This window comes from Bombina bombina, chromosome 1 (assembly GCF_027579735.1).
Source record: "Bombina bombina isolate aBomBom1 chromosome 1, aBomBom1.pri, whole genome shotgun sequence".
Lineage (NCBI taxonomy): Eukaryota > Metazoa > Chordata > Amphibia > Anura > Bombinatoridae > Bombina > Bombina bombina.
Window position 1 is genome coordinate 1,113,859,754 of NC_069499.1, and position 27,517 is coordinate 1,113,887,270.

Consider the following 27,517-nt stretch of genomic DNA (forward strand, 5'->3'; position numbering starts at 1 on the left):
AGTTTCTACTTTAGCTAAGCGTACCACTATCCCGGTGGAGGATAGCTGTGCTTTTTCAGATCCAATGGATAAAAAGTTAGAGGGTTACCTTAAGAAAATGTTTGTTCAACAAGGTTTTATATTGCAACCCCTTGCATGCATTGCGCCGATCACGGCTGCAGCGGCATTCTGGATTGAGTCTCTGGAAGAGAACATTGGTTCAGCTACTCTGGACGACATTACGGACAGGCTTAGAGTCCTTAAACTAGCTAATTCATTCATTTCGGAGGCCGTAGTACATCTTACTAAACTTACGGCGAAGAATTCAGGTTTCGCCATTCAGGCACGCAGGGCGCTGTGGCTAAAATCCTGGTCAGCTGATGTTACTTCTAAGTCTAAATTGCTTAATATACCTTTCAAAGGGCAGACCTTATTCGGGCCCGGGTTGAAAGAGATTATCGCTGACATTACAGGAGGTAAAGGCCATGCCCTGCCTCAGGACAAAGCCAAAGCTAAGGCTAGACAGTCTAATTTTCGTTCCTTTCGTAATTTCAAAGCAGGAGCAGCATCAACTTCCTCTGCACCAAAACAGGAAGGAGCTGTTGCTCGCTACAGGCAAAGCTGGAAACCTAACCAGTCCTGGAACAAGGGCAAGCAGACCAGGAAACCTGCTGCTGCCCCTAAAACAGCATGAATTGAGGGCCCCCGATCCGGGATCGGATCTAGTGGGGGGCAGACTTTCCCTCTTCGCCCAGGCTTGGGCAAGAGATGTTCAGGATCCCTGGGCGCTAGAGATAATATCTCAGGGATACCTTCTGGACTTCAAATACTCTCCTCCAAGAGAGAGATTTCATCTGTCAAGGTTGTCAACAATCCAGACAAAGAAAGAGGCGTTTCTACGCTGCGTACAAGAGCTCTTGTTAATGGGAGTAATCCATCCAGTTCCACGATCGGAACAGGGACAGGGGTTTTACTCAAATCTGTTTGTGGTTCCCAAAAAAGAGGGAACTTTCAGACCAATCCTGGACTTAAAGATCCTAAACAAATTCCTAAGAGTTCCATCGTTCAAGATGGAGACTATTCGGACAATTTTACCTATGATCCAAGAGGGTCAGTACATGACCACTGTAGATTTAAAAGATGCTTACCTTCACATACCGATTCACAAAGATCATTACCGGTACCTAAGGTTTGCCTTCCTAGACAGGCATTACCAGTTTGTGGCTCTTCCATTCGGATTGGCTACAGCTCCAAGAATCTTCACAAAGGTTCTGGGTGCTCTTCTGGCGGTACTAAGACCGCGGGGAATCTCGGTAGCTCCATACCTAGACGACATTCTGATACAAGCTTCAAGCTTTCAAACTGCCAAGTCTCATACAGAGTTAGTACTGGCATTTCTAAGGTCACATGGATGGAAGGTGAACGAAAAGAAAAGTTCACTCGTTCCACTCACAAGAGTTCCCTTCCTGGGGACTCTGATAGATTCTGTAGAAATGAAGATTTACCTGACAGAGGACAGGCTAACAAGACTTCAAAGTGCTTGCCGCACCCTTCATTCCATTCAACACCCGTCAGTGGCTCAATGCATGGAGGTAATCGGCTTAATGGTAGCGGCAATGGACATAGTACCCTTTGCACGCTTACACCTCAGACCATTGCAACTGTGCATGCTAAGTCAGTGGAATGGGGATTACTCAGACTTATCCCCTTCTCTGAATCTGGATCAAGAGACCAGAAATTCTCTTCTATGGTGGCTTTCTCGGCCACATCTGTCCAGGGGGATGCCATTCAGCAGACCAGACTGGACAATTGTAACAACAGACGCCAGCCTTCTAGGTTGGGGTGCCGTCTGGAATTCTCTGAAGGCTCAGGGACAATGGAGTCAGGAGGAGAGTCTCCTGCCAATAAACATTCTGGAATTGAGAGCAGTTCTCAATGCCCTCCTGGCTTGGCCCCAGTTGACAACTCGGGGGTTCATCAGGTTTCAGTCGGACAACATCACGACTGTAGCTTACATCAACCATCAGGGAGGGACAAGAAGCTCCCTAGCTATGATGGAAGTATCAAAGATAATTCGCTGGGCAGAGTCTCACTCTTGCCACCTGTCAGCAATCCACATCCCGGGAGTGGAGAACTGGGAAGCGGATTTCTTAAGTCGTCAGACTTTTCATCCGGGGGAGTGGGAACTCCATCCGGAGGTCTTTGTCCAAATACTTCGACGTTGGGGCAAACCAGAGATAGATCTCATGGCGTCTCGACAGAACGCCAAGCTTCCTCGTTACGGGTCCAGATCCAGGGATCCAGGAGCAGTCCTGATAGATGCCCTGACAGCACCTTGGGACTTCAGGATGGCTTACGTGTTTCCACCCTTCCCGATGCTTCCTCGATTGATTGCCAGAATCAAACAAGAGAGAGCATCAGTGATTCTAATAGCACCTGCGTGGCCACGCAGGACTTGGTATGCAGACCTGGTGGACATGTCATCCTGTCCACCTTGGTCTCTACCTCTGAAACAGGACCTTCTGATACAGGGTCCCTTCAAACATCAAAATCTAACTTCTCTGAAGCTGACTGCTTGGAAATTGAACGCTTGATTTTATCAAGACGTGGGTTTTCTGAGTCAGTTATTGATACCTTAATACAGGCTAGGAAGCCTGTTACCAGAAAGATTTACCATAAGATATGGCGTAAATACCTATATTGGTGTGAATCCAAAGGTTACTCTTGGAGTAAGGTTAGGATTCCTAGGATATTGTCTTTTCTACAAGAAGGTTTAGAAAAGGGTTTATCTGCTAGTTCATTAAAGGGACAGATCTCAGCTCTGTCCATTCTGTTACACAAACGTCTGTCAGAAGTTCCTGACGTCCAGGCTTTTTGTCAGGCTTTGGCCAGGATTAAGCCTGTGTTTAAAACTGTTGCTCCACCATGGAGTTTAAACCTTGTTCTTAATGTTTTACAGGGCGTTCCGTTTGAACCCCTTCATTCCATTGATATAAAGTTGTTATCTTGGAAAGTTCTATTTTTAATGGCTATTTCCTCGGCTCGAAGAGTCTCTGAATTATCAGCCTTACATTGTGATTCTCCTTATTTGATTTTTCATTCGGATAAGGTAGTTCTGCGTACTAAACCTGGGTTCTTACCTAAGGTAGTGACTAACAGGAATATCAATCAAGAGATTGTTGTTCCTTCTTTGTGCCCAAATCCTTCTTCGAAGAAGGAACGTCTAATGCACAACCTGGATGTAGTCCGTGCTCTAAAATTTTACTTACAGGCAACTAAGGAATTTCGACAAACGTCTTCTCTGTTTGTCGTTTACTCTGGGCAAAAGAGAGGTCAAAAAGCTTCTGCTACCTCTTTCTTTTTGGCTTCGTAGCATAATTCGTTTAGCTTATGAGACTGCTGGACAGCAGCCTCCTGAAAGAATTACAGCTCATTCTACTAGAGCTGTGGCTTCCACTTGGGCCTTCAAGAATGAGGCCTCTGTTGAGCAGATTTGCAAGGCTGCAACTTGGTCTTCGCTTCATACTTTTTCCAAATTTTACAAATTTGACACTTTTGCTTCATCGGAGGCTATTTTTGGGAGAAAGGTTCTTCAGGCAGTGGTTCCTTCTGTATAAAGAGCCTGCCTATCCCTCCCGTCGTCCGTGTACTTTTGCTTTGGTATTGGTATCCCAGAAGTAATGATGACCCGTGGACTGATCACACTTAACAGAAGAAAACATAATTTATGCTTACCTGATAAATTCCTTTCTTCTGTAGTGTGATCAGTCCACGGCCTGCCCTGTTTTTAAGGCAGGTAAATATTTTTTAATTTATACTCCAGTCACCACTTCACCCTTGGCTTTTCCTTTCTCGTTGGTCCTTGGTCGAATGACTGGGAGTGACGTAGAGGGGAGGAGCTATATGCAGCTCTGCTGGGTGAATCCTCTTGCACTTCCTGTTGGGGAGGAGTAATATCCCAGAAGTAATGATGACCCGTGGACTGATCACACTACAGAAGAAAGGAATTTATCAGGTAAGCATAAATTATGTTTTTTCTTTGCATAAATGTTTTGTAGATGATCCATTTATATAGCCTATACAGATTTCTCCAACATAGGTGTGTCCGGTCCACGGCGTCATCCTTACTTGTGGGATATTCTCTTCCCCAACAGGAAATGGCAAAGAGCCCAGCAAAGCTGGTCACATGATCCCTCCTAGGCTCCGCCTACCCCAGTCATTCTCTTTGCCGTTGTACAGGCAACATCTCCACGGAGATGGCTTAGAGTTTTTTAGTGTTTAACTGTAGTTTTTATTATTCAATCAAGAGTTTGTTATTTTAAAATAGTGCTGGTATGTACTATTTACTCTGAAACAGAAAAGAGATGAAGATTTCTGTTTGTATGAGGAAAATGATTTTAGCAACCGTTACTAAAATCCATGGCTGTTCCACACAGGACTGTTGAGAGGAATTAACTTCAGTTGGGGGAACAGTGAGCAGTCTTTTGCTGCTTGAGGTATGACACATTCTAACAAGACGATGTAATGCTGGAAGCTGTCATTTTCCCTATGGGATCCGGTAAGCCATTTTTATTCAGACAGTAAATAAGGGCTTCACAAGGGTTTATTAAGACTGTAGACATTTTCTGGGCTAAATCGATCATATTTACACATATTTAGCCTTGAGGAATCATTTAATCTGGGGTTTTTTTTTTTTGTAAAATAATATCGGCAGGCACTGTTTTAGACACTTTATTCTATAGGGGCTTTCCCTAATCATAGTCAGAGCCTCATTTTCGCGCCGGTATGGCGCACTTGTTTTTGAGAACAGCATGGCATGCAGCTGCATGTGTGTGGAGCTCTGATACATAGAAAAGTCTTTCTGAAGGCATCATTTGGTATCGTATTCCCCTTTGGGCTTGGTTGGGTCTCAGCAAAGCAGATTCCAGGGACTGTAAAGGGGTTAAATATAAAAACGGCTCCGGTTCCGTTATTTTAAGGGTTAAAGCTTCCAAATTTGGTGTGCAATACTTTTAAGGCTTTAAGACACTGTGGTGAAATTTTGGTGAATTTTGAACAATTCCTTCATACTTTTTCGCAATTGCAGTAATAAAGTGTGTTCAGTTTAAAATTTAAAGTGACAGTAACGGTTTTATTTTAAAACGTTTTTTGTGCTTTGTTATCAAGTTTATGCCTGTTTAACATGTCTGAACTACCAGATAGATTGTGTTCTGACTGTGGGGAAGCCAAGGTTCCTTCTCATTTAAATAGATGTGATTTATGTCATAAAAAATTTAGTAAAAATGATGCCCAAGATGATTCCTCAAGTGAGGGGAGTAAGCATGGTACTGCATCATCCCCTCCTTCGTCTACACCAGTCTTGCCCATACAGGAGGCCCCTAGTACATCTAGCGCGCCAATACTCCTTACTATGCAACAATTAACGGCTGTAATGGATAATTCTATCAAAAACATTTTAGCCAATATGCCCACTTATCAGCGAAAGCGCGACTGCTCTGTTTTAGAAAATACTGAAGAACATGAGGACGCTGATGATATTGTTTCTGAAGGGCCCCTACACCAGTCTGAGGGGGCCAGGGAGGTTTTGTCTGAGGGAGAAATTTCAGATTCAGGAAAAATTTCTCAACAAGCTGAACCTGATGTGATTACTTTTAAATTTAAGTTGGAACATCTCCGCGCTCTACTTAAGGAGGTGTTATCCAATTTGGATGATTGTGATTATCTGGTCATTCCAGAAACACTATGTAAAATGGACAAGTTCCTAGAGGCCCCGGGGCCCCCCGAAGCTTTTCCTATATCCAAGCGGGTGGCGTACATTGTTAATAAAGAATGGGACAGGCCCGGTATACCTTTCGTACCTCCCCCCATATTTAAAAAATTGTTTCCTATAGTCGACCCCAGAAAGGACTTATGGCAGACAGTCCCCAAGGTCGAGGGGGCGGTTTCTACTCTAAACAAGCGCGCCACTATACCCATAGAAGATAGTTGTGCTTTCCAAGATCCTATGGATAAAAAATTAGAAGGTTTGCTAAAAAAGATGTTTGTTCAGCAAGGTTACCTTCTACAACCAATTGCATGCATTGTCCCTGTCACTACAGCCGCGTGTTTCTGGTTCGATGAGCTAGAAAAGGCGATTATTAGTAATTCTTCTTCTTATGAGGAGATTATGGACAGAATTCGTGCTCTTAAATTGGCTAATTCTTTCACCCTAGACGCCACCTTGCAATTGGCTAGGTTAGCGGCGAAAAATTCTGGGTTTGCTATTGTGGCGCGCAGAGCGCTTTGGTTAAAATCTTGGTCAGCGGATGCGTCTTCCAAGAACAAATTGCTTGACATTCCTTTCAAGGGGAAAACACTGTTTGGCCCTGACTTGAAAGAGATTATCTCTGATATCACTGGGGGCAAGGGCCACGCCCTTCCTCAGGATAGGTCTTTCAAGGCCAAAAATAAACCTAATTTTCGTCCCTTTCGCAGAAACGGACCAGCCCCAAGTGCTACGTCCTCTAAGCAGGAGGGTAATACTTCTCAAGCCAATCCAGCCTGGAGACCTATGCAAGGCTGGAACAAAGGAAAGCAGGCCAAGAAACCTGCCACTGCTCCCAAGACAGCATGAGATGCGGGCCCCCGATCCGGGACCGGATTTGGTGGGGGGCAGACTCTCTCTCTTCACTCAGGCTTGGGCAAGAGATGTTCTGGATCCTTGGGCGCTAGAAATAGTCTCCCAAGGTTATCTTCTGGAAGTGATTCATCCTGTTCCATTAAGAGAATGAGGGATGGGGTTCTACTCCAATCTGTTCGTAGTTCCCAAAAAAGAGGGAACGTTCAGACCAATCTTAGATCTCAAGATCCTAAACAAGTTTCTCAAGGTTCCATCGTCCAAAATGGAAACCATTCGAACAATCCTTCCATCCAGGAAGGTCAATTCTTGACCACGGTGGATTTAAAGGATGCGTATCTACATATTCCTGTCCACAAGGAACATCATCGGTTCCTAAGGTTCGCATTCCTGGACAAGCATTACCAGTTCGTGGCGCTTCCTTTCGGATTAGCCACTGCTCCAAGGATTTTCTCAAAGGTACTAGGGTCCCTGCTGGCGGTGCTAAGACCAAGGGGCATTGCTGTAGTACCTTACTTGGACGACATTCTGATTCAAGCGTCGTCCCTTCCTCAAGCAAAGGCTCACACGGACATAGTCCTGGCCTTTCTCAGATCTCACGGATGGAAAGTGAACGTGGAAAAGAGTTCTCTATCTCCGTCGACAAGAGTTCCCTTCTTGGGAACAATAATAGACTCCTTAGAAATGAGGATTTTTCTGACAGAGACCAGAAAAACAAAACTTCTAAACTCTTGTCGGATACTTCATTCCGTTCCTCTTCCTTCCATAGCGCAGTGCATGGAAGTGATAGGTTTGATGGTAGCGGCAATGGACATAGTTCCTTTTGCGCGCATTCATCTAAGACCATTACAACTGTGTATGCTCAGTCAGTGGAATGGGGACTATACAGACTTGTCTCCGAAGATACAAGTAAATCAGAGGACCAGAGACTCACTCCGTTGGTGGCTGTCCCTGGACAACCTGTCACAAGGGGTGACCTCCCTCAGACCAGAGTGGGTCATTGTCACGACCGACGCCAGTCTGATGGGCTGGGGCGCGGTCTGGGGATCCCTGAAAGCTCAGGGTCTTTGGTCTCGGGAAGAATCTCTTCTACCGATAAATATTCTGGAACTGAGAGCGATATTCAATGCTCTCAAGGCTTGGCCTCAGCTAGCGAGGGCCAAGTTCATACGGTTTCAATCAGACAACATGACGACTGTTGCGTACATCAACCATCAGGGGGGAACAAGGAGTTCCCTGGCGATGGAAGAAGTGACCAGAATCATTCAATGGGCGGAGACTCGCTCCTGCCACCTGTCTGCAATCCACATCCCAGGAGTGGAAAATTGGGAAGCGGATTTTCTGAGTCGTCAGACATTGCATCCGGGGGAGTGGGAACTCCATCCGGAAATCTTTGCCCAAATCACTCAACTGTGGGGCATTCCAGACATGGATCTGATGGCCTCTCGTCAGAACTTCAAGGTTCCTTGCTACGGGTCCAGATCCAGGGATCCCAAGGCGACTCTAGTAGATGCACTAGTAGCACCTTGGACCTTCAAACTAGCCTATGTATTCCCGCCGTTTCCTCTCATCCCCAGGCTGGTAGCCAGGATCAATCAGGAGAGGGCGTCGGTGATCTTGATAGCTCCTGCGTGGCCACGCAGGACTTGGTATGCAGATCTGGTGAATATGTCATCGGCTCCACCATGGAAGCTACCTTTGAGACGAGACCTTCTTGTTCAAGGTCCGTTCGAACATCCGAATCTGGTCCCACTCCAGGTGACTGCTTGGAGATTGAACGCTTGATCTTATCAAAGCGAGGGTTCTCAGATTCTGTTATTGATACTCTTGTTCAGGCCAGAAAGCCTGTAACTAGAAAAATTTACCACAAAATTTGGAAAAAATATATCTGTTGGTGTGAATCTAAAGGATTCCCTTGGGACAAGGTTAAGATTCCTAAGAGTCTATCCTTCCTTCGAGAAGGATTGGAAAAAGGATTATCTGCAAGTTCCTTGATGGGACAGATTTCTGCCTTGTCTGTGTTACTTCACAAAAAGCTTGCAGCTGTGCCAGATGTTCAAGCCTTTGTTCAGGCTCTGGTTAGAATCAAGCCTGTTTACAAACCTTTGACTCCTCCTTGGAGTCTCAACTTAGTTCTTTCAGTTCTTCAGGGGGTTCCGTTTGAACCCTTACATTCCGTTGATATTAAGTTATTATCTTGGAAAGTTTTGTTTTTGGTTGCAATTTCTTCTGCTAGAAGAGTTTCAGAATTATCTGCTCTGCAGTGTTCTCCTCCTTATCTGGTGTTCCATGCAGATACGGTGGTTTTACGTATTAACCTGGTTTTCTTCCAAAAGTTGTTTCTAACAAAAACATTAACCAGGAGATAGTCGTGCCTTCTCTGTGTCCGAAACCAGTTTCGAAGAAGGAACGTTTGTTGCACAATTTGGATGTTGTTCGCGCTCTAAAATTCTATTTAGATGCTACAAAGGATTTTAGACAAACATCTTCCTTGTTTGTTGTTTATTGTGGTAAAAGGAGAGGTCAAAAAGCAACTTCTACCTCTCTCTCTTTTTGGATTAAAAGCATCATCAGATTGGCTTACGAGACTGCCGGACGGCAGCCTCCTGAAAGGATCACAGCTCCTTCCACTAGGGCTGTGGCTTCCACATGGGCCTTCAAGAACGAGGCTTCTGTTGATCAGATATGTAGGGCAGCGACTTGGTCTTCACTGCACACTTTTACCAAATTTTACAAGTTTGATACTTTTGCTTCTTCTGAGGCTATTTTTGGGAGAAAGGTTTTGCAAGCCGTGGTGCCTTCCATTTAGGTGACCTGATTTGCTCCCTCCCTTCATCCGTGTCCTAAAGCTTTGGTATTGGTTCCCACAAGTAAGGATGACGCCGTGGACCGGACACACCTATGTTGGAGAAAACAGAATTTATGTTTACCTGATAAATTACTTTCTCCAAGGGTGTGTCGGGCCCACGGCCCGCCCTGGTTTTTTAATCAGGTCTGATAATTTATTTTCTTTAACTACAGTCACCACGGTATCATATGGTTTCTCCTATGCAAATATTCCTCCTTAACGTCGGTCGAATGACTGGGGTAGGCGGAGCCTAGGAGGGATCATGTGACCAGCTTTGCTGGGCTCTTTGCCATTTCCTGTTGGGGAAGAGAATATCCCACAAGTAAGGATGACGCCGTGGACCGGACACACCGTTGGAGAAAGTAATTTATCAGGTAAACATAAATTCTGTTTTCTTTTTCTTTTTTAATGTATAGTTTTGCTTATTTTTAAATAACATTGCTCTGATTTTCAGACTCCTAACCAAGCCCCAAAGTTTTAGGAGAATACCAATGTCTACCTACTCCAGCTTGCTCCTGTTTGTGTAAAGGGTCTTTTCATATGTAGGGGAGGGGAAGTGTCTATTTCCCACTTGCAGTGGGTGTTCCAGCTAATCTTTAACAGAGCTAAACTGGGAGCTTCTAAGTAAGTTTTTTTTTTTTTTTTTTAAGATCAGCATCTGTGCATATTCTGATTTATAGTAGTGTCTATTACATGCAGTTAAATGAAAATTGGTGTATACTGCCTCTTGTATTTGATAAATGTGTTTGGCACCATTTCATTTTATAATCCTCCTCCTCTTCTTCTTGTGGGCTTGATTAAACTTCCCACCACTGTATCCTCATTGTAAAACTGTTTCCACATTGACACAAATGCGCATACGTATTGGTACTCACTGAAAAGGTTCACTCGTTTGGTGAGTGCACATTCTCACTGGAGGACAGAAGTACATGGAGGAAACCTTTGAGCTGCATGTGCACAAGCTGCTGCTCTTTAATCTCTAAAGCACCAAGCCCAAAAGTAGAAGGGAAGAGAGACCACTTCTTCTTCACAAAGAAGAAGTGCACTAAAATTATTTACACCAAGTAAAGCAATTGCATAGGATTAGTGAAAGGGCTGGGGACATCCAGCATGAAGTGCTCATCAACCATTTTGGTCCAACATCAACAAAAAGTAAGAGAGCGGGAGAAAAATCAAGACATGGGTTATAAGGAGTCAATTGGTTGAGGAATTGGGAATAAGCTAGTGGATGGAAGTTTCCTCAAAGGGCCAGTAAACCCACACAATAATGTTATATAATTCTGCACATAGTGCAGAATTATATAACATCAGCTTAGCGCCAGCTTTCTACCTGAATTTCAGAGACATTTTCCTACGAAACTGACTTTTACAGTACGCTGCTCCTAGCTCTACTGAGCGGGTCTGTTTGTTTTCCCTAAGCGCTCTGGTCTGGTAACCAGAGCGAGCTACATTGAGTTTAATGGTGCAATAGGGCCGGCTGTGAATAGACAGCGTGCTCGATGCGCTTAGGGAAAACAAACAGACCCGCTCAGTAGAGCCAGGAGCGGCGTACTGTAAAAGTAGTTTTGGTAGGACTTTTTCTCTGAAATCCTTTCAGGTATAAAGTTAGCGCTAACTGATGTTATATAATTCTGCACTATGTGCAAAATTATATAACATTATTTTGTGGGTTTACTGGCCCTTTAATCAAGAAAATGTCTCCAACTTAAAGGGACACTGTACCCAAATTTTTTCTTTTGTGATTCAGATAGAGCATGCAATTTGAAGCAACTTTCTAATGTACTCCTATTATCAAATTTTCTTCATTCTCTTGGTATGTTTATTTGAAAAGCAAGAATTTACGTTTAGATGCCGGCCCATTTTTGGTGAACAACCTGGGTTGTCCTTGCTGATTGGGCAGCACCAATAAACAATTGCTGTCCATGGTTCTGAACCACAAATTTGCTGGCTCCTCAGCTTAGATGCCTTCTTTTTCAAATAAAGATATCAAGAGAACGAAGAAAAAATTAATAGAAGTAAATTAGAAAGTTGCTTAAAATTGCATGCTCTATCTGAATCACAAAAGAAAAAAATTGGGTACAGTGTCCCTTTAAAGGGGTTGGGAACAGACTAATAGAACCTTGGAAGAAAAGGGCAATCAAAACAACTGCAAAAACCTAGGTTGCAGGATGATAGACCAGGCAATCAGTATTTGGTCTGTAATGCCCAGAGAGGAATGGTCTGACCTAGGGGCCTCAGGCCATAGTTAAGCAATAAAGATCATCACATTTTGCTGAGGTCTAGGGGCAGTAATGAAATGAGTGAAGACGTAATGAAAGGAAAATGCAAAGAAATGGTCATGGCATTTTGCCTTCTATACATCCTAGAACCATGTAAGCGGGGAAAAAGGGGAACTGCTATTGAGACGAGTTTAAAAGCCCTCATGGAGAGAGAGGGATGCTGGAGCAGGGTTGTATATAAATGGATAAATATCTATGTATGATCTATTAAAAAGGTGAAAAGCCAGACCTAAAGTGCGTTTGTTGTCGCTCTTCCTGCTCATTAAACTCTAAACTATATAGCCAGGAGAGTAATGGAGGTAAAAGTGAAGGTGCAGAATCTAGGTGAACACTCTTTACCATGGAGTTTTATTCTTATTATTCTTTTGTCAGACTTGTAGTATAGTGCCAATGGGTAATTATATTTGGGTAATGTTTTTCAGTGTTCCTGGCTTTCTGTTCTTCTTCTAAAAATGTTGGACAAGTGAAAAAAAAACCTGATAGCTTAGTATATTGGAACTTTGTTGTTCTATTTTTAGTAAATGCATTATGCAATTAAAGTTGCATTCTAATCCTAAAGAGAGCTAGTAGTTACTAATGAATACACGGCCCACTGCCTAGGGCCTAATTTTTTATCTTTAAATATTTAAATTGGAAGATGGGATAAATCATAATAAATGAATCCCATTTAAAGTAAGGGACTACAGCACTCTTATCCAAAGATTAAAAAAAAATCAGTTTATTAACTCCTTAATGACCACAATGTACCCTGTATGTCACTGGTCGTTAAGGTTTTTTTCAGGACATAATAGCACAAGTCTAGCAAGAACACGCTATTAATGCCCTCCCTCCAGCAGGCTTTGTGGAATAGAGCAGTCTCAACGCTGGTGGCAAGACCGCGCTATAAAACAATCAAGTCCCAAAAAAGGCCAGTGACATACAGGGTACGTCGCTGGTCCTTAAGGGGTTAATTATACCAAAAAAATTCATAATCTAAAATTTATAGAAAAATATGTGGCTCACAATACAGATAATATTTGATCAAACATCCAAACGTACAAAAAAAAGTTAAGGTATTTATGGACTAGTCGCATAACTAAAACATAAGATATTCATATAAAATTCAGCACTGTCATTAAGGCAGATAACACACAGAACCCCTTTGGGGGAAAAACCCTAGAGGTATATCCAGGGCAGGAAGACTGTATGGGGATCTACAGTTGCAAGAAAAAGTATGTGAACCCTTTGGAATGATATGGATTTCTGCAGAAATTGGTCATAAAATGTGATCTGATCATCATCTAAGTCACAACAATAGACCATCAGTCTGCTTAAACTAATAACACACAAAGAATGAAATGTTGCCATGTTTTTATTGAACACACCATGTAAACATTCACAGTGCAGGTGGAAAAAGTATGTGAACCCTTAGACTAATGACATCTGCAAGAGCTAATTGGAGTGAGATGTCGGCCAACTGGAGTCCAATCAATGAGATGAGATTGGAGGTGTTGGTTACAGCTGCCCTGCCCTATAAAAAACACACACCAGTTCTGGGTTTGCTTTTCACAAGAAGCATTGCCTGATGTGAATGATGCCTCGCACAAAAGAGCTCTCAGAAGACCTACGATTAAGAATTGTTGACTTGCATAAAGCTGGAAAGGGTTATAAAAGTATCTCCAAAAGCCTTGCTGTTCATCAGTCCACGGTAAGACAAATTGTCTAAATGGAGAAAGTTCATCACTGCTTCTACTCTCCCTAGAAGTGGCCGCCCTGTAAAGATGACTGGAAGAGCACAGCGCAGACTGCTCAATGAGGTGAAGAAGAATCCTAGAGTGTCCGCTAAAGCTGGCAAATGCTAACATCCCTGTTAGCGAATCTACAATACTTAAAACACTAAACAAGAATTGATTTAATGGGAGGATACCACAGAGGAAGCCACTGCTGTCCAAACAAAACATTGCTGCATGTTTACAGTTTGCACAAGAGCACCTGGATGTTCCACAGCAGTACTGGCAAAATATTCTGTAGACAGATGAAACCAAAGTTGAGTTGTTTGGAAGAAACACACAACACTATGTGTGGCGAAAAAGAGGCACAGCACACCAACATCAAAACCTCATCCCAACTGTGAAGTATGGTGGTGGGGGCATCATGGTTTGGGGCTGCTTTGCTGCGTCAGGGCCTGAACGGATTAAGGAAAAATGAATTCCCAAGTTTATCAAGACATTTTGCAGGAGAACTTAAGGCCATATGTCTACCAGCTGAAGCTCAACAGAAGATGGGTGTTGCAACAGGACAATGACCCAAAGCATAGAAGTAAATCAACAACAGAATAGCTTAAACAGGAGAAAATACGCCTTCTGAAGTGGCCCAGTCAGAGTCCTGACCTCAACCCGATTGAGATGCTGTGGCACGACCTCAAGAAAGCGATTCACACCAGACATCCCAAGAATATTGCTGAACTGAAACAGTTCTGTAAAGAGGAATGGTCAAGAATTACTCCTGACCGTTGTGTACGTCTGATCTGCAACTACAGGAAACGTTTGGTTGAAGTTATTGCTGCCAAAGGAGGTTCAACCAGTTATTAAATCCAAGGGTTCACATACTTTTTCCACCTGCACTGTGAATGTTTACATGGTGTGTTTAATAAAAACATGGCAACATTTCATTCTTTGTGTGTTATTAGTTTAAGCAGACTGTGATTGTCTATTGTTGTGACTTAGATGATGATCAGATCACATTTTATGACCAATTTGTGCAGAAATCCATATCATTCCAAAGGGTTCACATACTTTTTCTTGCGACTGTAAGCTGTCCGGAATCAAATGTCTGCTCAACAAGCTTCCTAAGTTACCTGCACAGTTCAAACAGGCAGTAATAAATGTGGAAAGTGTCTCATGTGACACATGCAAACTGGAGAGGAAGCCCCGACTTTTCTGACATGGGGGTGAAACGCGTGTCAGCATTGGTGGATGCGCTTACATAGCTTTTCCTTGGCACTGAATACACGCTGATGATATGACTGTAAAGTCCAGCATTAAGAACTGAAAAACATCAAGCTTGTTTTTGTGGTTGTGATTTAAATACCTATGCCTTACACTTGGCGACTGAGCCATATTACAAATGGAGCAATCCTCCGTCCGCAGCTGGCATGTGAGTGGAGACTTGGGGGGGTTAATCTCCTTCAAGGCAGGAAGGAGTTAACCCTCTATTGGGGGTTAAGTGTTTATGCTGCATGATATACTTATAATATGAGCAGGGTTTATGTTCCTTATTGTATGGCTCAGTAATCTACGGCGCTGGACTTTGCATTTAACTCAAAGTGCTGCTTATTTATTTACATGGGCTCTTCTTAGGCAATAAGTTTATTGGGTTTATCCTACGCTTATTTATAGAGCGGAGAGAAGAGCTTTTTGACACAGTTCTGCATCTAACAAGTTTATATCAGCTTTTTTGTGCAAACTTATGTTTACGTTTTCGGATGTGCGCCATTTCTGGGGACTTATAAGATCCGCCTATTTAAAAGCGGTGCTTTTTATGTTATTGTCTTATTTGTTGCAAGATAATTTCTGAGGACAAGAGGCTCTTTTATAATCTATTTTCCTTGGCAGAATGAAGCACGATGTATGTGCGCTTTATTCTTATGCCGATTTCTTGTCCTCGCCGCCTTCTTCTTAGGGAAGCGGAGCGGCGCCATTTTAGCCTCTTGCTGTGTCTGCATGAGAACGGAGCAGCGTTCTTGTTCTGCAATAATCGGCAGCAGATACGTTCTGCAATAATCGGCAGCAGATATGTTTACTCTAACAGTGATGTCTTGGCTTTCATGTGATTAACGTGTTTTCTGATTATATCCTTGTGCGTCTATGCCATTACAAGAGGACATTTGCATGTATTTTAGCCTATCTACTAATTTATAAAAAAAAAAGCTATTTTCCCTGTAGTTTGTGAAAACAGGAAATCTGTTCATAGGAATAATTCTTATGAGCTCTTATAGTTTTTTTCTTATAAAATTTCTGTCCCTCATTTTTAGTATATGTCTTTTGAAATACTGATAGGCAGAGATGTGATTCCTTCCTCAAACTACTGTGTATGTATAGACAATATGGTTTGTGTATCACATGACTGCATCATGACCATGTGACTACTGTGCCCCTGTAACGCACGCTACAATATGGCAGCTTACATAGGAAATCGAGCACTGCCTCAACACTGTATTTCAAAACAATCTCCTTCAAAAGTTTGGGCTAAGAGGAACAGATAAAATAGACAGCAGTAATTACTTTATTTTTTTAATAAGAAAAAGTAGGTTTTGGGGATTATTAGAAGTCAGGTGTTAAGGGTCCCTTTAAATATCTTAGTCATTCTGAGTGCTGGTATAGTCTTGATAAAGCCCCCAGGCCGAAACGTGTTGACAGACCCCCATTTGACATACCAGCCTAAGATACACAGTAAGCACACTTCCTATATGAGCCCTGTTTTAGCAGCAGTTTTTTGGTGCCCCTGTATTTTTTTCTTTTCCTTTAGGCATCTGGACTCTTTAGCCTCTGACCTTACTTCAACCACTTAAACCGGATTCATACGTCTTGGACTTTCTTTTTTTCTCTTTCCCCTTAATTTTTTCGTATTTGTACTATTTTTAATTTAATTTTTTAAAATATTATATGTATTTATTGTTTTTTGAGCTGTTATTACGCTCCTATTGCTGCAGCAATTACCAGCTCTAACATATGCAAATTTAACACTGTTTTTCAATATGTATTTATGAGATACATGCTTATTTTTATATTTGTAATGTTTTGTTGCTCTGTATTTGTAAATTAAAATAGTATTACTAGGTAATACTTAACAGTAAGCCTTGTTACCTGAACTTATTGAATATCACCTGTGACACACAAACCATGTGTATCCGGTACTAGATATGATTTAAAGTTACACTTCAACTCCTATGTGAAACAACTTTCCACACACTTTAAGCACTTTATACAAGTTAGTTATTATTCCTATCTCCTAATTTAATGTTCTTATTCACTTGTACTGATTTGTAATAGTATCCTTGATTGCAACTTTTTAACCCCTTTCTCTAGCACACTATATATGCTTTTTTAAATTGCACATCTTTAAAACATTGCAGCACACTTCCTGCACTTTCATATAGGGTTTACGCATCTATGCCGCACTCAAGCCACCCTCTTTTGAAGGAGGCGCTCCTTTCCAAATACTTGTGAATCCCCCAAGGAACCACTAAGGCATCTATCAGCTCTGCCTGGGGATCCCTGGACCTCGACCCGTATCGGGGTAGCTTGCAATTGAGTCTGGACGCCATGAGATCTATTTCCGGCGTTCTTCATCTGTGACAAATCTCCGTAAACACCTCAGGGTGAAGAGACCATTCCTCTGGATGGAAGGATTGTCTGCTGAGAAAGTCCGCTTCCCAGTTATCCACACCTGGAATGTGAATCACTGAGAGCGAGCGGTTGTGGGACACCTCCCTCATTGCGAGGAAGCTCCTTGTACCCCCCTGATGGTTGATGTAAGCCACTGAGGTAATGTTGTCGGTCTGGAATCTGATGAAGCTGACTGACCCCAGAGAAGGCCATGCCTTCAGAGCATTGTAAATTGCTCGGAGTTCCAGGATGTTTATCGGAAGGAGAGACTCCTCCTGGAACCATTTTCCTTGTGCCATCTTGGCACCCCAAACGGCTCCCCATCCTGCCAGACTGGCGTCCGTGGTCACAATCTCCCAGGACGGTCTCAAGAAGGATGTCCCCATGTACAGGTGCTCTGGGCGCATCCACCAAGAGAGGGAGTTCTGAGTCCAAGCATCCATGCATATCATCTATGATAGATATGAATGATCGCCGTTCCACTGTCTCAACATGCACAATTGAAGAGGTCTGAGATGGAACCTGGCGAATATGATGGCATCTATGCTTGAAACCATGAGACCTATCACCTCCATTGAGCCACCGAGGGGCTTGTGGAGGACAGAAGGGCAGCAGGAGGATGCAAGGTTCCTGCGTCGCTGATCTGTGAGAAATATTTTCATGGACATATTCTCTATTATCGTGCCCAGGAACTCCACCCTGTTGATCTTCCAACCGTGAGATTGGAGCAAAAGAAGAGCCCTCGAATGATCCTCTGTGAGGCTGAGCAACGGCGCCTGAACTAGGGTGTCGTCCAGATAAGGCACTACCGCAGTGCCCCTGGATCTGGCCACTGCAAGCAGTGCCCCCAGAACCTTGGTGAAGACTCTCGGGCCGTCACCAGACCAAAAGGGACACAAACTGGAAGTGTTGGTCCAGAAACGCAAATCTTAAGAACCTGAAATGGTCCCTGTGAATTGGCACATGAAGGTAAGCATCCTTCAAGTCTAGTCGTCATGAACTGTCCCTCTTGAACTAGAGGCAGGATAGATCTGATCGTTTCCATTTTGAACGATGGAACACTCAGAAACACTTGTTCAAACACTTTAGGTCCAAAATTGGGCTGAACGTGCCCTCCTTCTTTGGAACCACAAAAAGATTGGAATAGTACCCTAGACCCCTCTCTGCTAGGGGTACTGGTACGATAACCCCGAGAGAGGCGAGATATCTCTCTCACACTCTGGAAAGGCCTCTCTCTCTTTTCTGGTCTTGACAGGTTTGACAGAAGGATTCTGCCCCTGGCCGGATGGGATCTGAACCCTATCCTGTAACCCTGGGCGACAACCTCCAGAACCCAAGGGTCCTGAACGTCCTGCAATCAGGCTTCTGAGAAGAGAGGTAATCTGCCCCCTACTTGGTCCGGAGACCGGTCGGGTGCCGCCCCTTCATGCCGATTTCGTCTCGGCGGGCTTCTTGCTCTGCTTAGACTTGTTCCAAGATTGAGCCGGCTTGCAAGATCCCTTGGACTGTTCCGCTATTGCAGTGGGCTGCTGGCGCTGGGCCTTGTCCGCACAAAAGGAACAAAAAGTCGATTCCTTAGGCTTAGCCTTCTTATCGTGCGGTAGGAAAGCTCCCTTACCTCCCGTAACCATGGATATGATCGAATTCAATCCTGGACCGAACAGAATTTTTCTTTGAAAAGGCAGGGACAACTGCCTTGACTTACAGGTCATGTCCGCAGACCAAGATTTTAGCCACAGAGCCCTGCGAGCTAAAACGGAAAAACCTGACACATTAGCATTCAGGCGAATAATTTGCATATTGGCATCGCAGATGAAAGAATTGGCGACCTTCAGCGCTTAATCCGGAACGGGGAACAGTTTCTTAAAAGGAAGAACCTAATTGCTCCCATTCATTCTTAATATTTGCCATCTTAACGGGAACCGGGAAAGTCTGAGGTACTACCCTGTCCTCATATACCTTATCAAGCTTAGGAATCTTAGGTTCCGGAACCACCAGAGTAGCAAGCACCTGCCGCAGCAAAATGCGCAAATTCTCCATCCTAAACCTAAAACCAGGCTCCTCTGCAGCCGGAGGTTTAGATGAGACGGACTCTGACCCAGAAGGGGCATCCTCCGAAGAGTCAGAGTGGGCCTCGTCATCGTATAGAGCCTCTGGGATTTCCATCGGCGTAGATTAGAAAAACCCTAGGCCGGGCCGCCATGATACACCCTGCGCTTCCGCTTAGCGGAACGTGGTAAGGCATGGATCACTTTCGAAACCGCCAATTCCAGTTGGTCCGCAAAGTCTGATGGCTAACGAATCTCTCCCGAAGGAGTAACGGTTGGACCCCGGGGCGCTGCATGGGCAATCGGAGATGAATGCTGGGAACGCACCTCACAGGACAAAGAACCCTCAGAGGTGGACGGCTCAGTAGTACTAGACATCCGTTAACATTTAGATGTGGTAACTTTATCAAGGCATGTGAAACATATTTGAGCAGGCTGATCTACTAGAATCTCCTCACAATACACAGGAATAAGACTTTGTTAAAGAGGGAGAACGCTCTAACGCGTCAGAGTCCTCCATAGCTTGCGCTTTTGTTCGGACTAGCTTAATTTACAAAAGGCACCTTTATACCTCCATTGGCCGGGGTATTCACCACCTCCTAGGACCCAGACTACAGAAACCGTTACGTCTCCTGCGCCACAGACCAACAGAGGAAGAGAGATAGGTACACCCGGTCACATGGAGTGCCTAGAAAAGGACCGCCCCTCCATTAAGGAAAAAATGCGCCAAAAATGGCCGTGCAATATTCCCGCAAGTAACATGAAAGTTCCACACATTGCCAGAGCCTCATCTCGCACATAACGCAGCAATGACACAATAAACAATATCATGTATAACCCCCCCGCCCTGTTCAGTAATCCCCTTTCCAGGAATATTAACCCTTGATTCTTTAAAGATAAAAAGGCATCACACTGTGACCCTGTCTTCCATGTTATCATTAAAAATAAAAATGAAACGATCTTACCAGAATCTACGCGGTGGAACAGGAACATGGCCCTTCAAGTGCGACAGGTTGTTAGCCTCGCTCCTGACATGGACTTGAGTGTAGAAAGCAGGCAGCGAAAATAGTCAACTCTGATTGCTTGTGGAGCTGTTAATGAGTCGGGATGGTTTATCAGAAAGACTCACTGCATCTTTGGACTCTAACTTTCGCCCAGGCTCTCACTGAGAGGCTGATAGGACTACTTAAAACTCCAGTCCCAATGTGAAGAGTACTACCCTTCATAAGAGACTACTCCGAATCTCCGGCACTTCTCTGCCATCCTCCTGTGTCGAAAGGCAAAGAATGACTGGGGGATGAGGGAAGTGGGGGAGGTATTTAAGCCTTTGGCTGGGGTGTCTCCTCTTGGTGGCCAGGTTCTTAATTCCCAAAAGTAATGAATAAAGCTGTGGACTCTCCTCCCCTTTAGATGGAAATGTAAACTTTCATGATTCAGATAGGACATGTAATTTTAAACAACTTTCCAATTCACTTGCACTGACAGTTTGACATCTAGAGGGCGTTCATTCATGTGTGTCATATAGATACCATTGTGCTCACGCACGTGAAGTTACCTAGGAGTCAGCACTGATTGGCTAAAATGCAAGTCTGTCAAAAGAACTAAAATAAGGGGGCAGTCTGCAGAGGTTTACATTCAAGGTAATCACAGAGGTAACAAGTATATTAATATAACCGTGTTGGTTATGCAAAAGTGGGTAATGGGTAATAAAGGGATTCTCTATCTTTTTGAACAATACAAATTCTGGAGAAGACTGTCCCTTTAAGAAAGCTTTGCTTGTCATGTCTACTTGCTTAAAGTGACATGAAAGTCAAAATTAAAACTGGTAGTTCAGCTAGAGTGTAATTTTAAGAGAATTTTCAGTTTACTTTGTTCACTTGGTATTCTTTGTTGAAAAGCATACCTAGGTAGGGTCAGGAGAAGCAACAATGTGCTTTATTGGTGGTTACACACACGCCTCTTATCATTGACTCACCAGATGTGTTTATCTAGCCCCTAGTAGTGCATTGCAGCTCTGGAGCAGACGTTAAACTTTGTGTTTAGGCCCTTTGGAGGCAAATGCAGAATAATAATGTGACATTTTTCTTTTTGCACTTTTATGTCCCTTTAAGTATCTGAAATGTACTTTCCTTCCTTGGAATTTTCTCATGCACTAGCTTAGGAATTTCCCGAATGCCACTGTATATTTGGTGGGGCCCTTTTTGATTTGTTTAGCCGACAACCGAGAAGACAAATATATGGGGAGTGAATTTTAAGAACTAACTAGATTAGCACTAATAATTTATTTCTCATTATACTAGTTGGTCCCTGGAGCAGTGCCCACTAACAAATGGCGGCATGCCTCATGTTAATGTCACATTTATGCCACAGATTGTTGCTGAGGGTAATGTTATGTAGTCTTTGTGCACGTTTTAAATACTATGGACAAATTGTGTAACACAACTGTCAGGCAATGATATTCCTAAAACATTCTAATAAAAACACCTACTGCCTAATATTGTTTAACTACATTGATAAAGCTTGTAATCTGTTTTTTTCCTTTTTCTTTCAGAGAAAAAGATAAAATTACTACAAGGACACTGAAGGCACGGATGGATTAATTGTATCCATATATCTTTTTGGCACTCTTGATAAATGTTGTTTTTTTCTTTTTAATTAAAAAAAAAATTAATCAGTGTTTCGCCTTGATTCATTTACAGTATCAGTTTACAAGATCTATACTAGCAGTGAGATGGTTGTGCTACGATAGATGTATTTTGTGTGCAATTTTTCCAGTAATCTACATTCAGTACAAACAAAAACACACACTTTATTAACAAGTCTTACAATTGATGGAGAGAAAAAAATTTGGCAAACGGCTGTTTGTGGAAACCTTCAGAATGTTCCCATCACTTGTAGCACAATGTGTTACTACCAGATGTTAAACATGTAGATAGATCTTTCCCATTCATCTTAATCTATTGCAAATACTGCCCTAGTCAATATTAAGAAACCTCCAAAGCCATCTATTTTAAGGATCACCAGCATTCACACCACAAATCTGACATCATAAAAAAGTAACTGACATCCATATAAACCATGATTAATAGTTTTCTTAAATACATATATTCAGGAGTAAAAGATGACCTAGTAGAAGAGATTCAAATAAAATAAATGCAAAAAAATCCCTTTTTTCTTAAAAAAAAAACATAACATTTAGTTAATAAAACAATACTGTCTAAAACAATTAGCATTTGTAACAGAATGCTATCTTATATGTAAACAGATTACAGAACACTCATATTAAATCAGCTAAATACCTGGCAAATAGGTGGCTGATTCTTTAAGAACAAATTTGCAATTTTATAGTATGAAGAGGAAGGTTATGGCAACAGTTCAAACTGCAGAACATAAATACTGGATGTAGGAGTTGCTGCAAGCACTTGTGTGCTGGAGCCTATTTGTTCCTAGTAAAGATAATCTAGCGTGTGCTACATATTTAGTGAAACCTGTTAAAAGGTGTCAGTTTAGAGCACTGTACAGATAGATTCCAGATCTTTTCACATTTGTTACAGAGGTGGTTATCTGTTTTTACTATACCAACAAATCTGTCTGATGTATCCAGTGAAGGGAATTCCAGTCAGTCAGTGAAAATGTTGGTTAAGTAAGCTGTGCGCTACTCTTTAATTGGCTGGGACTATTTACAGGGATACATTCAACCTCAACAAATTGTATATTTTATGAAAGAGAATAATTTAATGTAAAAAAAAAAAATAGTAATTGTAACAGGACATAACAGTGCTTTTTGTGAGAAGTTTTCTAGTGCCCCATACTTGCGCAATGAACAACTGCTATCCAATCAAGGCAGTACTTGGAGGGCATCCTCGTAATTGTGGCCAGATGCACTGGGCTTAACCAATAGAACAGCATTACTGAACATCTGCCTGATTACAAAGTTATAGCTTTGCTGTAGCCTGAAAAAAAATATATTTCTGACAGCACCTTCTTTATATGAACATCTTAACATAAAGGGCAAGCATACGGCTTTTATCTCAATGTATTCGCTTTCATATGAATATTGAGGGACTGCATATGTAAATTAAAAGGCCAGCAATCTCCCTCTCCTCGAAAAAAAATAGCAGTAACTAGCAGGACTTGTGAGAGTTAGGACAAAATTATTCAATCCTTTAAGTGCCCCAGAAATATTATGGACGGTTAGTCTGGGGCAATTTTATAGCAATGGGACCACTGACACTAACTTATTGAAGGGATCATAAACTACTATTGTAACAGCTGACTTTAGGACTTTGTTTCCCCACTGCAATGGCAGCAAAAGTAAAAATTAGCAGTGGGTTTAAAGTTTTGCTATTTTGTAACAGAACTAATGTTCCTCATCTTCCGGAGGCGAGTATAGTACAAATGGTGCATGACGTTGTAGGGAGTAAGGGTGAGGATGCCTCACATTATGGACTCAGGAAGAAACGGAACTCCTGTTATGACCATCTTACACATGACCTTTACATTTAGTAATACAAAATTGAAAACTGGGTGGGTAGGAGGGTCACTGATCTGTAACAAGATGGTGTAGGTGACACAAACAGGATGGGCATGCAGCACAGACAAGCTCACTCATGCACACACACACACACTGGGGCTGTAATCTCACTGGGCGGGGACTTCAGAGAGGAAGAGACTAGTGCTACGCAATGATGTTTGACATGAACTCAATGAAGCGTTTGGAATACTGCTCCGGATTTACTGTGGAAATTTCTGCTCCAGCCTGAAACATGAGAGAGAGAATAATTACAAATACAGGTTTATTCACAAAATCACAGATTCAAATATTAGTAACATAATTTTACTCAATCCTTCCATGTGTCTGTCCATTTAACATTTTACTCCTAATAGGAGAAAGTACATAAGGTGGGAAAGCCTTAAATAAAACAATATAATATAGACGTGTGTATATATATATATATATATATATATACACACACACACACACACAATGGATATAAAAAGTCTACACACCCCTGTTAAAATGTCAGGTTTCTGTGATGTAAAAAAAATGAGACAAAGATAAATCATTTCAGAACTGTTTCCACCTTTAATGTGACCTTTGAACTATGCAATTCAATTGAAAAACAAACTGAAATCTTTTAGGTGAAGGGAAAAAATAAAAAAATATATGGTTGCATAAGTGTGCACACCCTTAAACTAATACTTTGTTGAAGCAACTTCTGATTTTATTACAATCTATCAGCATGGCACATTTTGACTTGGCAAGATTTGCCCACTCTTCCTTGCAAAAACACTCCAAATCTGTCAGATTGCGAGGGCATCTCCTGTGCACAGCCCTCTTCAGATCACCCCACAGATTTTCGATTGGATTTAGGTCTGGGCTCTGGTGAAGCCATTCCTTTGTTGATTTGGATGTATGCTTTGGGTCGTTGTCATGCTGAAAGATTAAGTTCCTCTTCATGTTCAGCTTTCTAGCAGAAGCCTGAAGGTTTTGTGCCAATATTGACTGGTATTTGGAACTGTTCATAATTCTCTCTACCTTGAATAAGGCCCCAGTTCCAGCTGAAGAAAAACAGCCCCAAAGCATGATGCTGACACCACCATGCTTCACTGTGGGTATGGTGGTGTTTTGGTGATATGGAGTGTTGTTTTTGCGCCAAACATATCTTTTGGAATTTTTGCCAAAAAGTTCAACCTTGGTTTCATCAGACCATGACACCTTTTCTCACATGCTTTTGGGACACTTCAGATGTGTTTTTGCTAAATTTAGCTCGGCTTGGATGTTTTTCTTCATAAGAAAAGGCTTCCTTCTTGCCGTCTACCCCAAAGCCCAAACATATGAAGAATACGGGAGATTGTTGTCACATGTACCACACAGCCAGTACTTGCCAGATATTCCTGCAGCTCCTTTAATGTTGCTGTAGGCCTCTTGGTAGCCTCCCAGACCAGTTTTCTTCTCGTCTTTTCATCAATTTTGGAGGGACATCCAGTTCTTGGTAATGTCATTGTTGTGCCATATGTTCTCCACTTGATGATGACTGTCTTCACTGTGTTCCATGGTATATCTAATGCCTTGAAAATTCTTTTGTACCCTTCTCCTGACTGATACCTTTTAACAATGAGATCCCTCTGATGCTTTGGAAGCTCTCTGCGGACCATGGCTTTTCTGTAGGACGCGAATAAGAAAATGTCAGGAAAGACCAACTAGAGCAGCTGAACTTTATTCGGGGTTAATCAGAGGCACTTTAAATGATGACAGGTGTGTACTGACTCTATTACTGTTACTATTTAACATGGTTTTGAATGTGATTGCTTAATTCTGAACACGGCTACATCCCCAGTTATAAGAGGGTGTGCACACTTATGCAACCACATTATTTTAGTGTTTTGTTTACTTCCCTCCACCTTAAAGATTTCAGTTTGTTTTTCAATTGAGTTGTGCAGTTTATAGGTCACATTAAAGGTGGAAAAAGTTCTGAAATGATTTATCTTTGTCTTTATTTTTTTACATCACAGAAACCTGCCATTTTAACAGGGGTGTGTAGCCTTTTTATATCCACTGTGTGTGTGTGTGTGTGTGTGTGTATATATATATATATATATATATATATATATATATATATATATATATATATATATATATATATATATATACACACACAGACAAATAACTAGTAAAATAGTTTTACTACAAGATTTGTTATCAAATTCTAGTCATTCTGAAAACTGCTATACCATCGTCTATGCAATTCTTTTACATTAAGAGTAAAGTGGTCAATAAGTTGTGTTCCTCTAAATGTACTTTTCTGGTAAAAGTTATTGTGTTTTTGTGGCATACGCACATATCCTGTGAGGGCCGTGCCCCAGTGTTCAAGCTCAGAGATCTGAAGATAGTGTGTATTACTTCTTTGAATATGTAATTTGTTCTATACAAGCCACCACTGACTCTCTGTGAAGGTGTGATGTTTTAATACGGGTGCATGGGCCCTCACAGCCTATGTGCATATGCCACAGAAAACCATTAGGGCCAGTAAACCTAGGAAATAATGTTATATAATTCTGCACATAGTGCAGAATTATATAACATTAGCTTACCTCCAGATTTCTAAAGTGAATAGTTAAATAGATATCACGCAAAGAAAACAGAATGCTGCTACATTGATTTTAATAGCGTGATCTGGCCGGCTGTGATTAGACAGCGTGCCCAGATGCGCTTAGGAGAAGAAAACAGACCCGCTCAGTATAGCCAAGAACGGTGTTCTGTTTTCATCTTTGCGTGATATCTTTTTAACTATTCACTTTTGAAATCTGGAGCTAAGCTAATGTTATATAATTCTGCACTATGTGCAGCATTATATAACATTATTTCCTAGGTTTACTGGCCCTTTAATCATTTTTATTAGAAGCATTTTTGTTAATGTATATGGCAAAAATGCTTTTATTTAGCATTGGAATTCCCATATGCACATTTCATTTTTTACTTTTCTATCCCTTTAAAGTTTCATTAGCTGTTTAAATATTGACAAAATAAGTGTAAAGTTTTAGTGTCTATAAAACAATGGGAGCTGCCATTTTGTAACTTAGATTACCTTCTCTGCTGTGGCCAATTAGGTACAGTTAAAAATAGGTCACTAGAGTGTGCAGCCAATGGCTGTGTGGAATATATCAGTGTTCTGCACTTCAATTTCTAACGGGAACTGTAAAGCTCACAATTTCAGAATAGTATTACAGGAAAGGGGGACAAATTAAATAATGAAAGAATATTTCTTTCCTAAGATATGGTGAGTCCACAACATCATCAATTACTAGTGGGGAATATCATTTAAGAGGTGGCAAAGAGCACCACAGTGAAGCTGTTAAGTATGACTTCCCACAAACCCCAGTCATTCTCTTCGCCTCTGTCAATGGAGGAGGTGAAGTTCTGGTGTCTGAAAAAAAAATTGGATTTCTTTTGCTACAAGAAAGTTTTTTGGGTATAGCCGTAGTCCATGTTAATCTCTTCAGTAGAGTAGTGGTGGCTTTAAAGCAGTTAGGAACTTGTGAGGTGGGCCTTGCTGTGTTTCCCTAACATATTTGCTGCCCATGGTATAGAAAGCCAGAGTAGGTTTACTCTGTTCCTTCTCTTTCTGCAGGTCTCTGTGAGGAGTGGCGTCCTGCTGCCGGGTGGCAGGTAAGTGCCTTTTTGACTTCTAGGTAGGAGATATGGCACTTAAGAAAATAAACTAATTACCTGCATTGTTATAGGACAGATATTATTATTCTTTATTTATAAAGCGCAGCTCTGTCCATGGGTAACAAAGATTAAAGGACAGTACAATATGAGACACCAGACAAAATTTAACAAACAACAGGGGGGAATTGGGAGCCCTGTTCCCGTGGGA

At 42.0% G+C, this 27,517-nt stretch overlaps 2 protein-coding genes across 2 annotated transcripts in view; one reads left to right on the forward strand and one right to left on the reverse strand.

Annotated features, from left to right (window-relative positions):
* The window catches only part of PSMB3 (proteasome 20S subunit beta 3), a 90,628-nt gene extending 68,815 nt beyond the window's left edge, over positions 1–21,813 (forward strand). Inside the window, exon 6 of the mRNA XM_053697832.1 lies at positions 21,688–21,813. Coding sequence (XP_053553807.1) covers positions 21,688–21,736 — 49 coding nt within the window. The 3' untranslated portion in view covers positions 21,737–21,813. The remainder of the gene's footprint in view (positions 1–21,687) is intronic.
* A 112-nt stretch (positions 21,814–21,925) lies between these two features.
* The window catches only part of PIP4K2B (phosphatidylinositol-5-phosphate 4-kinase type 2 beta), a 214,389-nt gene continuing 208,797 nt past the window's right edge, over positions 21,926–27,517 (reverse strand). Inside the window, exon 10 of the mRNA XM_053697792.1 lies at positions 21,926–23,895. Coding sequence (XP_053553767.1) covers positions 23,815–23,895 — 81 coding nt within the window. The 3' untranslated portion in view covers positions 21,926–23,814. The remainder of the gene's footprint in view (positions 23,896–27,517) is intronic.